This window comes from Cydia strobilella, chromosome 2, assembly GCF_947568885.1.
Source record: "Cydia strobilella chromosome 2, ilCydStro3.1, whole genome shotgun sequence".
NCBI lineage: Eukaryota > Metazoa > Arthropoda > Insecta > Lepidoptera > Tortricidae > Cydia > Cydia strobilella.
The window spans coordinates 18839693-18854165 of record NC_086042.1 but is presented as its reverse complement, the minus strand read 5'-3'; the positions used below and the strand labels follow the sequence as shown (position 1 = coordinate 18854165).

At 39.4% G+C, this 14473-nt stretch overlaps 1 protein-coding gene across 1 annotated transcript in view; it reads right to left on the bottom strand.

Annotated features, from left to right (window-relative positions):
* Positions 1–1289: 1289 nt before the first annotated feature.
* LOC134752834 (doublesex- and mab-3-related transcription factor A2) overlaps positions 1290–14473 on the bottom strand; it is a 34646-nt gene continuing 21462 nt past the window's right edge. Inside the window, exon 4 of the mRNA XM_063688597.1 lies at positions 1290–2363. Coding sequence (XP_063544667.1) covers positions 1594–2363 — 770 coding nt within the window. The 3' untranslated portion in view covers positions 1290–1593. The remainder of the gene's footprint in view (positions 2364–14473) is intronic.

The window sequence follows — 14473 nt, the reverse complement described above, 5'->3', positions numbered from 1 at the left end:
CGCGACTAGGTATATAATATAATGTGGATAGGTACCTACATATTGAAATGATGTTAGGAGTGTGATTGGAAAGCATGCACCACTAGTACGTATGTCTCAATATGAAATTAAAAAGTACCTTAGTACTAAATAGTTCAAATACTGGTACGGGTACTGGCTTGGTACTTACTGGTTTTGTTAATTAATTAATTTAAATTATTTATTTAAAAAGAGGACTAATTAGGTAGGTAGACATCAGGTAGGTTATTATAGTATTTGGCCTAAAGTTACCCAAGTTTATGGTACGTAACAGAAAACTTGATTGTTTAGTGCGTTTTCCTAAAGTTGAGTAGGTAAAAATAACGGTATCGGGTATTATGCATTCACTAGCTATAATTATATGAGTATAAAGTATGTCTAGTCATACAATTACAATAGGTACTTGTATAACATAGATAGATGATATCTTTATGGATTTAACTCTTAATTAACGGCAGATCAGATAAACAGTAGTAAGTTTTAACTTAATATTTATTAGTTTAACTAAGGTTTTGTGTATATTTTATTCTCTTGAAGTACAATAAATTTAATGCTAAAACATTCATTGGATTAAAGTTATTATTATAAAGCATAAATATACACGCAAATATTCGATAACTTCGGCATAAAACTCTGGTAAGACTACTATACCTAACACATTATTTACAAAACAGCGTTACACGCCACATCTGAACACTCTTTCGTATACTACTGCCGAGAAAACTCCTATACTCGTATATTTTGAATGGTAAGAAGGTACATTTTTACCGCCGAAACCATTTTTAGAGGAGACCTTTATATGGTCGACGATATTCTGTGACACCGATAGTTTTCCGATGTTTTCCATTCCGAATTGTCCCATCTTACTTTTACGAAATCATTAAGAACTACCCGATAAATGTTTCTTTATGGTTAGAAGAAAAATATGTATTTTAAATTATAACCATCAGACTAATTCATCTAATTAAGGTTCATTAGATAATTTTTACAGTTGCTCTGGTTTTGAACTTGGTCGCGTTGCAAAGGTAGGTACCAACACAGTTTCACAGACAATGTTATGACTTTTAGGCCGGTCCACTTGCACCATTCTACTAACCCGGGGTTAGGCAGTTAAACCGTTAACCCAGTGTCAAATGGTACTAGTAACTATGGTAACTCAAGGTTTTACCGGTTAACCCGGGTTAGTGGAATGGTGCAAGTGGGCCTTAAGGTATTAGATGCTATTACGTTATGTTGACGTAAATACTTTTGCGAACATCGTTTACTCCTTACACTTTAATCTAAGCTAGTTTGAGAATAGATGCTAAAGTTAGATAAACCTAAAGGTGTAGAATTTACTTGCATTTAGTCTGGATATAACATCCTTGGTAATATCTTTTAACTAGGATCGAACTAAACTTAAATCGTCTTGAGCAAACTAACGGTGGCACCATATTCTTGGTAGTCAGTTTTTTTAACTGTTGACATATTTCTTATCGTAAAGTATAATTTTACTAAGTAAGCATAATATATATATTCTTATATAATCACAAGTCCTCAATCAGCACTTCATAGCACTGTCCAATGCGGGTACCCCTAGTCCGAGAACTCGGTGTTGGTGTTGTCGGAGTGCGGCGAGGTCCCGGGCGAGGGCACAGGCATCTGTCTGCCGTACATCAGCTCCGCCGGCGGCATGAAGCCCGACAGGTACTCCAGCGGTGGTCGAATCACTGTCGGCAGGTAGCCTGTCCCACTGTACGGCGGCGTCAGGAACCTCCGAGAAGGAGAAAATTTAAAACTCTGATTCGACAGTGGCGAGAAAGCAGATTTTGACTGATAGTTCTGCATATAAGGAGGAGATTCTTGCGTCATATTGTAAGGGTTTGTAGGTGGCTCAGTTCCATTTATCATCATTTCCATCGCGGCAACGACATCCCCTTTGCAGCGCGACAGGATTGCTTCGATCTCCGGCCGACTCTTTCTTGGAAAAACTTTGATAAGAACGTCAACGGGGGATTTCTGGAAAGAGGGCGAGCAGTCCTCGGACTGTTCAGGTAATGACTCTTTCCGCTCTCGTCTGAACATTTTGTATTTGAAGTCGGGGCTCTCCCACTTGTCATCGTCTTCCTTTTTGACTGCCGTCGGATCTTCGGTTCTGGGCGCCTTCATGGAGAGGTTTTCGGGGGTGAGGGAGGTCTCAGACTGGTCTTCGAGTTCTTCTTCAACATTGAGCTCGTGGTCGGAAGGCGAGCGCGGGGGAGGGGTGGCGAGCGGTGGGGTTTGCGGCGGAGACTTGGAATCGGGCTGCTGTTCCGTGGGAGGCGAGGGGCTGGAGCACACCTCTGTGATCCGCGCACGCTTTTGAGCTGTTGGCAAAGAAAAACTTTCTGTTAGATACGTCAAATTGACAGACTTATTTTCAGGATATCTCTATTAACCACAAGGGTTTGTGTTCTCTGACTCTTGATGACGAAATGTCATCTAGTTTAACTGTTAGCCGAAAAATATCAGTAGGTACGTAACCAGACGAATTTACGTAATCTAAAACCAACCGCTGACTCTTCAGAACAAAGACCGTTAAAACACAATCCTCCCCTTTGTTTTCGCCTTGCCTGGCTAACAATATGAGTACATATGTTAAATCTCATTGCTCACAATATCGCCAAATCGCGGCGCACTACAGTCGCGCACTCAGTCGCGTCCACTCGCGCGCACCGGTTTAATGGGCACCATTGTTTTACAGGAGGTGGAAAGGGGGGCCGATCGGTTAGTTTAGCGGAAAACCGGTATTATATTGAAGAATTCATTAAAATATTGGGAAAAGTTGAAGACATTTTACTAATTAATTCTGTATGAGTAGAATTGAGCAAGTGGGTGCGTAATATTTACTTTTTTGAGGTATATAGTTACCTAATATTATATCTAGAGTAAAGTTTATCATAAGTTGAAAGTTTAATTTTGAAACAGGCAATACCAATGATCTCTGATTATGAGACACGCTACGTTAGGTTATTAATTTTATGTCATGCAAAACTTTATCAACCGTGTACCTCTGTACCTCTTCTCCATTCAAACGATATGATATCATAACTGCTTACTAACAGGCAATCATAGTAGGTTAAGAAGAATCGTACACCACTTTCTGAAAATTAAAGAACACATTTCTAACTAGGTACAGAAAAAGATGTAAATTTTTCGCTTCTTTTTGAATAAAGATGCATTTTTCAAATGTAAACCCACAGCTACCTGATCCGCCGCTTAAAATAACATTATTAAATTCAATCTAGCAATAAACTGAGCGATTTACATAACATCTCAATAAAACGTAATCGAGACGCGAGCAACTGTTTGATTGTTCGCATACAGCAAACGAACGAACACTGAACAAAAAGAAACGAAAAAAAAAAACCTTTTCATAAGCACAAAGAACGCCCCCACGGATTTCATTAAAATAATACGCAGTGGTTAGTACAAATAAGATTCACAAAGGAAACACTGGTTTTTGAATCGCTATGTGAAGAAATGAGTTCTTAATACCGATGTCTACTTTACTTTCTGTAGCTATTATGAATATACATATATACAGTTTTCGACATAAAGAAATAAAACATCACAAAACCTCCATTTGACAGCGAGCCACCAAGGGGGCGTTCAAATATGACGTAACGCAATTTTCGAAGATTTTTGACACCCCCTCCCCCTGTGTAACACGCCGTAACGTTTTCGTGTACCCCTCTCCAGGACATCCCCTACATAAAAGTTACGTAACACCCAAGTGATCACTTTTAACTCAAAAGTCACAGTTATGTTCAGCAAAGTATAATCATGAACCAAATTTAAACTATCGTGAGACATATGAACTTAACTAAAATTTAATTTAATTAAAATTAAAATTAGGTATTTATTTTAAGATTAGTTTTATTTATTTTTAGTTTTAGTTTTTTAAGTTTTATATGTATTTCTAATTGTTATTACATGAATAAATTTTTTATTAAAATTTAATTAATTTAATTTAATTTTATAATCATAAAATTGAAGAAATGAGCGAGCGTGTATGAGGAATGTTATGAAAGTAAAAGAGGTATATGTCAGGATCGTAGCAAATGGAAATCCGTGGTCTCTGCCTACCCCTCCGGGAAATAGGCGTGTTTATAAATGTATCTGTATTTTAAGCCCGAAGGCCCTTCTCGCTAGGCGCGCCAGATGGTAAGACGCGCCTTCCTCCTCGGCTTCCATTTTGTATTGTAGCGGACCCCCCCGAGCCCGCCACAAGGAAGCCACGGGCGCCAGGAATTTCCCCGGCGCCCGGCGACAGATCAGGTCTATGGTTCTGCCGCAAAACCACAACTCGGCTGCAGAGGACAGGGAGAACGGCACAACGTAACACTGACACTCCTCTTCCTCTGCAGCCCCACCAACGCCGCTACAGCGGAACGGCCCCGCCAAGTTCGCAGGGGATAGGAAGAGTGGCGCATCGAAATATACACTCCTCTTCCCCTGCGATCCCACCTCGGCCGCCGAAGAATTGTTATGTAACGCCTTGGTCCAACCCCCTCCCCTCCCGCCCCTGTAACGTTTTACAAGACCCCCCCCCCCCAAATTGCGTTACGTAATATTTGAACGTCCCCCAATACAATTCTTTCTTTTCGATTATACTAGTGGTTCGCGCGGTGTGCAATTTAATCTAGACTAGAGCAATCGAGCGTGTGCAATCAATACAATACATCTCCAATACAATATTCATTATTTTACCTATTAATGCATTCGAAATTTACTTGCGGTATGTACCATCAGAGATGCAGCTTCTTGCCTTTTTGCACGAATACAAGTGATAACCAAATAAAAAAAACCGGCCAAGTGCGAGTCGGACACGCGCACGAAGGGTTCCGTACCATTACGCAAAAAATCACGTTTGTTGTATGGGAGCTCCACTTAAATATTAACTTTATTCTGTTTTTAGTATTTGTTGTTATAGCGGCAACAGAAATACATCATCTGTGAAAATTTCAACTGCTATCAGGTTCATGAGATACAGCTTGGTGACAGGCGGACAGACAGACAGACAGCGAAGTCTAAGTAATGGGGTCCCGTTTTTACCCTTTGAGTACGGAACCCTAATAATTAAATGTGAGGCCGTTGTGAACAAAGGACATTAAATGCTGCGTAAAACAGAACTGCAGTATGCAGCAGCAGCAAATTTAATGCAATAAACTGTAGCGGCGTATATCACGCGACAATGGAGGACATTTACGGCGTTGCCCCGAGGGTGTTTGTGGCACAGCACTGTGCACACTCGGCGGCGCGGCGCGGCGGTGGATGGAGTGATGGTAAGTAAGTACCTGTCAACGCAAAACTAAATTACCACTAGTTGGTGCTCTCTACTCAGCGTACTAGCGCAATAATTTTCTTGTCCTTATATACGTTCTGTTTGTCAAGGACCACGAAGAAAAAGAAGCAACATGCAATTGCGAATGCAGTTTACGTCAGCTTTAGCAGTCAGTAACAGACAACAGTAGCTGCGTTGGCCGGGTTGGCCCGTAGATGTCTATTTTATTTTAATATTCTTCGCCTGATAAACCTACCTACTACAGGGGGCCTAGGCCCAGCCAAGACGACAATCGTCGACAACGAAACGAATCTGTTTCTCTATCACTCTTACATATTAGTGCGATAAAGGTGTTAGGTAGATCCCACTGCCCGAGCACAGACAGCCTTACAAATTGCTCAGACCTCCACTCGTGGACATGATGATTTATATAGGTTGCATATTGTTTACCCAATAATGAACCTTTCCAAGCTTATTCGATCCGGATATTATTAAGCATTATACTATTATTATACAATCAACATGCATCGAACAGTAATTAGGTTACTGAGTAATGGCCGGTACCGCGACGGCCGCGCGGTGTTCTGCATAATTTACGGGCTTGTTCCCGCCGCCGCCCGCTCCGCGCTATTGACGCGCCAGTGTATTGTAAACTGGAATTATTGCAGCGTGCAGTGGACGCCATTCAATTGTTTGTGGCTGTGAATCCCGTACAGTCTCTTTGGACTAATTATCATCGAGTATTGACAGTAATTGATCTTTGGTTAAGTGGAGAGCAAACAGAGACGTGTACGTATACCCTAGCGACTGGTTAAATACAACCTTGACGATCAAAACGCTATGAGGGGGGCAAATAATTAAGTACAGATGTAGTGCATATTATTTTCCATCGTATTTTCACGGAAACGCACGAACGTGTCTTGCTATTTCAGTCTCGGTACAAAAAGTACTGAGGTTGACTGAAGTAGCATGACAAATACGAATTACGAACGTTTCCAAGAAAATACGATGGATAACAATTATGCACATAGGTAGGTATCTGTATCTAGCAGTTAATTTAGCGTTTCAAATCATGCTTGCGAACACAGCAAAGTAAAAAACACGACTATGTTTGCCAGTAGCGTCATAATTGACAGCATGAACTGAAAATTTGGAGCAAGAAAGCACATTCTATTTAATACCTGAAATAAATAGTTCATTTTTGGAGCATACTGCATCAAAGGCGATTGCGTTAAAAGCTGAACGGCTAATAAAAGCAAAAACAAAATGAAAAAAGTTAATAGCCGAAAAGTAAAATAACTGTGGAATAACTGAATTAAGAAAGCCTAATTAGTGGGCAGCGGGCTTCGTTACGAGGGGCGACTTATGCCTTAATAACTCTTATATTTATTTTAACGCTCGAGATCTATGGGGTTCCTAAAAAGCCGCAATTACACAACCTTAGCTTCCAAATATAAAGCCAGAATCTGGGAGCAGTAGCGAGTAAAATAACTACGTGTACGTGCTTATTAAATTAAAATAACCTCGTGGTCTATGCTAGACTATGTACTTGATAGGTATGTAAATGATTGAAATAAATGCTGGTCTGCCCGGTTCCTTGATGGTTTTAGTTATATTTGAATAGGTACAAAAATCTCTTCTAATCCAAGCCTATCAGTGGAACCTAAGCATAATGCAAGTTGTTGTTTGACGGCCCTTAACAAGGAAATCTAAATCAAATCAAATCTTATTCACTACCTCGCATTAAAAATATATCGAAATATAATAACATTCCTAAAACTCCAAAATAAAATGGAAATTCAATTAGTTAGAAGTCCATAAAACAACCCCCAGAAGTGACTTAACCCATGATTCCCTTCCGTCCATTTTCGAGTGATTAGCGATACGACAATACCGCCCCAGCCCCTGGACCAATTGTTGGTGACACCTATTATTTAATACTTAACAACGCAACCCATTTACAGCCTTAAAATTGTTATAGCATGGTCCAATATCGTCCGCGTAAAAGTTTAAAGTTTTGAACTAGTGACTCCAGCGGAGAAACTTTGAATCGGCGGGTGGTAACAATAAAACCAATTGTAGGGTACCTATTTGAATTAGGCTAGAACCAATTTGAACTTTAATGTATTAACTTAGAAGTGTTTTTGGAATGTGTAGACTAGCGTAGCCAGGGTTATGCATTCGATTGAGGAATTAGTATTCTATTACAATGCAATCATTCGGTGGCTTGTTGGTAGGGCTGGCAATTTAATTATAAAATTCCCAGTTTTTTAATAAAGGATAGTAATTGCATTAAGGTTTATTTTTGTAAAATGCAATTAATTAGTATACACATTAATAGTCACTTAATTAGCTATACATAGGCTTACCTAATATTCAACTTAAAGAATACTCAATATTGCTAAATAAATCTGAAGCAATATTGAATTTGTTTTTATTGTTACTGACCGTCGATATTTTCCCACGCTTGTTACAGAAAACTGGTATTATTTTTACAAGCCAATACCAATGACATCCACTAACTCAAAAAACGTATTAGGTACCTAGTTACCTACATATATGTATGTAGTCTGGTGCTTTTCATAAAAGTTTAGGAATGGACGTTATTACCGTATTTGCAATTGTATTGATCAAACGTGTTAATGAAACATGTACAACCATTGTAAAACACTTCGGGCCTATCTCTATATCCACTAAGTAATTTAATTTGAATCTATATTGAGCTCGAGCCAACCCTAACCGTAGGGCTGTCGCAAAGCCACTGTACTTAATATAGGGCGAGCGCATCACAATAAACAAATAATCGTAATAAACAGACGTATCCTTTCATTTGAATATCTGCCCTTTATTAATTCTATCAAAAAGGGTGCTTCACGTCGCGGTGTTTAGCAATATTATATGTCTATTTTGGTGCAACACAATGCATCTGTATTCTGCACTATGCAGACATATTAAATTACGAGTAATATGATTATATATGCAAGGAATAAAGAGTGTCGGCAACTGGTAATAAAATTATAAAATAAGTAGGTACGTATATTATTTAATTGTCTCGTAAAGTCGATAGATTCAGCGCTAATCACTGCAAGGTGTCATTGTGCATTCTCTTCTACTCTGCTCTGTAGGAAATGCTAGGAAAGACTTCAAGAACAGAGGAGTCGTGTCCCTTGTGCTTGTGAGTCATGGCGGGCAAAATAGGAATTAAAAGAAGGTACCTCCTCCTGAGTTCCACGTAAGTAAGTAAGTTACTTACAGCCGCTACTTAAATCAGCCAATTTGTCTCCAAAAATAACAGAAGACGACACAAGTTTTTACTTTCAAGTTTTTCATAGGTTCAAAAACAGAATAATGTTGTTTTCCTAAAGTATACATTAAGTAAGTAAGTCTTGCATAAATAGCATGAATATCTTATATTTATTTGCATTACCTACCTAATTGGTATAAAGTACTTGTAAGTAAATTGATTTTTCAGTGACAGTGCCAATTTTAATGAAATCACTACCTCTTGCAACCCCATTGAGCGTATAGCCACAATGACTGTCAATATCACCGGCCACGCACCTCCGCCAGACCACTCCAGCTAACCCTATACATTGTGTACAGATAATGAAAACTAATTAGCAACCGCTCTCGACGTCCCGCGCGCGTCCCGCCGCCGCGCCGGCCGGTACAGACATGTATTTATACATGGGCGAATCAACTATTTCTTGTATCCAATCGACTTTTTTTTAGAATAAAATGGATATTGATTTTTGCTAACATTTTCATTGAATATGGATAATTTCTATAGATTACAAATATATCCAGAGCATTGCTCGTTTTCATGTTTTACTGGCTAAAAAACATGAATTTCATAAAAAAACTCACGTAAAACGTCTACTGGGTCAAGGACTCGAGTTTGAGAATTTTGTATAGAAAACAACTTTTAATTCAAGAAAAAATGTTTTATATATTAAATTAATCCAAAATTAACACAAGGAAATACAATTAGCCTTAATTTTGTAATATTTATGTGGATATTGTCTCCTGAGACACATGAGCAGCTTGAAGAGAAAGTTTTTTACATCTTACGCTTAATATTAGTGAATGAAAACAGTAATGATGTGAGTCAAAGATAGAAGTGAAATAGTATTTGTTTTTAATATTAACCTTCTTTTCTTATTACATATTTAAAAGTCAGTAAACTATTACAAATGAAGGGGACAACATTGTCAGCCAGGAGATTGTGTGACTCAAGAGACACGACTATACTTACCTAGCATAATTTGAACTAAAAATATAAATTTTAGAAATGTCTGCATCTTTAGGTACCAGCTCATCAGCAGCCGGCCCTCTGTCTTACCCAGACTCAAAGAAAGGCCAAGATATGCAGTAGAGCTTAAATATGTTATATGTTTTGTTGCTGGCGATACTGACTGAAAGAACCGTCACTGAAGAAGTGAATGATTGGAATGAGATAATGAATATAGTAGCACTAAGTTTTGCGGTGTTTCATTGTATATAAGGTTAAAAGAGTCTCCTGGGTCACGAAATAATGTCTTTTGGGTCACATGGCTGGGTACACTGTAGGTAGGACTGTAGTCAAGGTATTAAATATCGACAGTGACAAAGTGTCAAAAATGTGTACACACTACCTACCTCAATGTAAGGGCAACGTGTCGATATTTTATACGTTGACTGTACCACTTTGCGTACCGAATATGTACGTACCATTAGGACCAAGAGAGGACTGCATTCTAATATACGTTACAGCTAAAATACAAATATTTTCTTAGCCCTTGAGTTCAACAGAGCAAATTCAAGTCGAGTCGAGTTAAATAAGTTTTTTTTAACAACAAATGGATTGATAAAAGTTTATGTTATTGTAAGATTAATATTTAAAATGCAATTATGTAATTAACTTAATTAACATTTATATAACGTATGTTTGAATATATGTCTGTGGTCGGCACGCCGGCCATGGCACCCTTAACCAGTTATTGTTTCGGCGGAGGGTGATTTTACAAACAGATTAATAAGTTAGAAATCGTAACTCTAAAACGTTCTTTAGATAGGTAAGAAAATAATATATGTGTTGTACTCTTGTACTACATAAAGTGTTTTGAATGATATTTTTTAATTTTAATACCACCTACTAATAATATGCGACTGGTCCGCATTTTATATATTACAAAATTGTTTATCGGGTTGATATCAGACTTAAATTTAGAATCTGTCGCAGATGAGTAGTATTTTATTTACGGCATCTTTTTATTTAACTTTCCTACATGTAAAACTTTCAATAAGCATTCCACAGTCTTCGCAAACACTGATTGTATGAAACAATATGATTACATCCCCATGTAATCTGACGCCCGCAATCAAAAACAAAACAAACAGCCAGACGAAGAAAGCGCTGAAAAATTTAATAAAAACGGAGAAGCCCCGTGTATTGCGTTACGCGAATCAATCGGTGTATCGGTTACAAGGAAAGGGGACGTGATAAAAATACTGTTTTCCGGACAGGTTAAGTGTTTGAGTGTTTTGAACAATAGAATGTTCATGCGTTATGTTGATAAATGATACATGTATACTCGTATAACTTTGCGAACACACGGTTTGAGGGTCTCATTATTTACAGACACAAAACAGGTACCAGGTACTTACGGAAATTAATAGGTATACTAAGTGAACTGATACTCAAGTTTTTTTTAATATTTGTATATTTTTTGCACGGGTGGATACCTACTAGTGGATAGGCAAATCGGTATATTGGTTTCACAGGAGGACTTTGTAAAAAAAAACAGAATTTCAGGAGAGGCGAATAGCAGTGATGCGTTATTTTGACAATTGCAGGTTAGATAAAACTTCGAAAGTCACACTGGAAGAGCCTCACTGTTAAACATATACATTTATTAAAAAAACCAAACTGTTGTTTATATCTAAACGGTGTACTGTGGTCAAATGTGTATGTTTGTTATGTTTTATTTAAATACATCCAATAATCACTTTATTTATCGATAAAATGTTACATCTTAGACGTCAAATTGCAATTAACATTGTAATAATAGGATAAAAATCTAAAAATATACAGATTAATCTAATAAACATTACATTTAAATTAACTAACATTAAAATTAACCTTAAATAAATGTTAATTCTACACTTAGCCTAAAATAACCCCCCCTGCTACCTGGCTCAAAGGTCCCCATAATGCCTTCAGCATTCCTCCGCTGAACTGCTATGGAGACCTGTTGAACCAAGTACGACCCAGAACGAGGATCACCACCCCTCTCCCGCAAACGCCGGCCTAATTCCCTAAATAATTGGCGGGCTTCCACACCCCACGGCCCCGCGGTCTCTACAGCTACCGGCACAAAGTCGTACGCCGATGCCAGTGCGGAGTATTTCGCGTGTTTCTGCTTAGCAGCAGTCTCTGCCGCTGCACCAGCACGACGCACGGTCTGCCCCAAATGGGATGCAGCGAAGGTGCTCACGCAAGTGACATTCCACAAGAGACAACGCCCTCTCCGCCACGGAACCAACGTTAGGCCGTCCGGCCTCTTCCCATCCGTGCGGCTGAGACCCGGCGGCTCCAACACACACGGCAAGTTCGCAGAAACCATGGCTCACCGCACAACCTCATTGATAGAGTGGTGCCTTGGAAAATGACTAGCGCATCGCCGACAACTCAGGCCATGATGCCCGTTTTCCGCCACCCACGCCCCGCAGCCACAGCGGTGAGGCTCAAATACTTTTGCCCCCAATCTGAGTGCCACAGCTATTCTCAGCATTTAATTGCATTTATGTGTACCTAATCTAAATAAAGTTTAGCTAAAATATTAGCTTATGTCTGCTGAGTACTGAGTAATGTAACACTTGTTAAAGACGAGTTTCAGTTAATTTATAATTTTGAAGTACAGCTTCAGGCTAGTAAATAACTATTTGACCGTATTTATTTATTAGCATGCATTGGCATTTATGACTCGTTTATTCCTTCTATACGGTAAGTGAAACTGAATACACCTTGCGTAGTACCAAGTAGTAGGTCGTTAGTTCAAAGATACAAATGTAGATCTAGCGACTCTATCTCCTCGCATATCAAACGCAGCGACCCTCAGGCGTCTACGCGTCTGTCGATTACTGAACCATTAACCTTACCGAAATTGGAGAGCTCTGGAGCACCCTAGCACAAATAGACAACCTACGATTAACCTGAATCGGACCCTAAATACAAATTATATAGGGCTGAAAATAAAACAGGCAGCCCCATGGTTAAATGGCGAGCTCGAGAGAGAAACAGAACAATATAAAGTGATTTTAAATGTCTTAGCAATAAAGTCGTTTTCCTAATACGCAATGTTAAAGACGGTTTTAAGGATGTAAAACATCTCTAGCCCGTTTTAACAGTGATTCCAATTGAGTTTTTTTTTCTATTTTTACACAAAAAGGTTTCAATAAACGTTGGCCAGCGGATCTGGAGAGCTATCGAGTGTCCTTATTTTTCTTTGCACGAGTTTGGGATCATTATAACAAGTTCTGAACAAGTAATACGATAAGGGTGTATTTATGTATACAAGTAAGTGTGTTTTTTCAATTGTACGCTTTAACTTTTTTGTTATTATTGTTGGACAGTAGAAGTGTAGAACCTCTCCTTATAAGAGGTATCATTCACTGCTGACCTCCACAATTAGTTAGCAAATATGCATTGCCAAAAAATACCATAATTTCTTAAATAGTAGATGTAAGTACAAATATTGGATATTTTTGTATACATATTTTCAGTCCTCATGCTCGTAGTTCGACTTTAAGTCGTTCGTAGACATAATGTTGCTTATCATAATAATATAATGTTGCTTATTATAGATTTTATTTACCTTTATTTACATACAAGATATATACAGTGGTACTACGTAAACGAAATTAATAACTAGCTTAAATCTAAAATAGGCCCTTGAGGCATTGTACCAAGGATGCTGGCGGCATTTCCCCGCTGTATCGCAATGCTGATACGTTGTGCGAGAAAGCCGCCAGCTTTTCGGTCACCAGTTACGTCAACCAGACGCTTCGCGATTTCTGCAAACAACTTATGCGCGCTGGGACCCCATGGACCTAGAGTTTCAACTCCAAATGGAACGAAATGATACTCTCTACCGAGGCTCTTATATTTATTCATCATCATCATCATCATCATCATGTCAGCCGATAGACGTCCACTGCTGGACATAGGCCTCCCCCAAGGCTCGCCACTCCGACCGATCCTGTGCCGCTCGCAACCACCGAATTCCCGCGACTTTCACCAGGTCGTCGCTCCATCTCGTTGGAGGCCTACCGGCAGTTCGTCTTCCGGTACGCGGACGCCACTCCAGAACCTTCCGGCCCCACCGGCCATCAGTTCTGCGAGCAATGTGCCCCGCCCACTGCCACTTAAGGTTTGCAATTCTGCGAGCTATATCGGTGACCCTAGTTCTACTGCGGATATCATCATTTCTGACTCTATCACGCAGAGAAACCCCGAGCATAGCTCTCTCCATTGCCCTTTGCGTGACCTTGAGCCTTCTTATATTTATTACGTTTTAAAATTTCGGCGCTTTCCGCCGCTCCGCCCGCTTTTACATTAGTCCGTTGGAGGTGGGACGGTGCCAGTGTGTCTACGCAGGTAGCATCCCACACCAACATCCGTCCCAAGCTCCAAGGAACCAAGGACATCCCATCGGGCCTCTTGCCATCATCTCTGATAATGCCAGTCGGCTCAAGAAGAGCGGGTACATTGATGGTGGCAAGAGACCGACGGATTATGTCATTAAGCGACGCATGTCTTGAAAAACGGCCGGCACTTTTTTGACAAGATAATCCATGGTGTCACAAGATAATCCATGGTGTCACGCTTTATATTATAGAACATATTCTAGAGTATAAAGTAAAATCATCTATTACGACCCTTATTGACTTAGCAAAAAAGTCCAAAAATCTGCCATACAAACTGCCGGCGCACACCCGACCGGCGTGCCCTGCGCCCCCGACAGGCAAGAGTACAATTTTCTATAGTCTTGAATAAATACGGTAAAATCACCTAAAACATTGAATATTTTTGTATGTACCTACTCACAATCGAAGTGAAAAGCAGAGTGTACGAGTATAACACAAACACAGGCACAAATGTCAATTTTT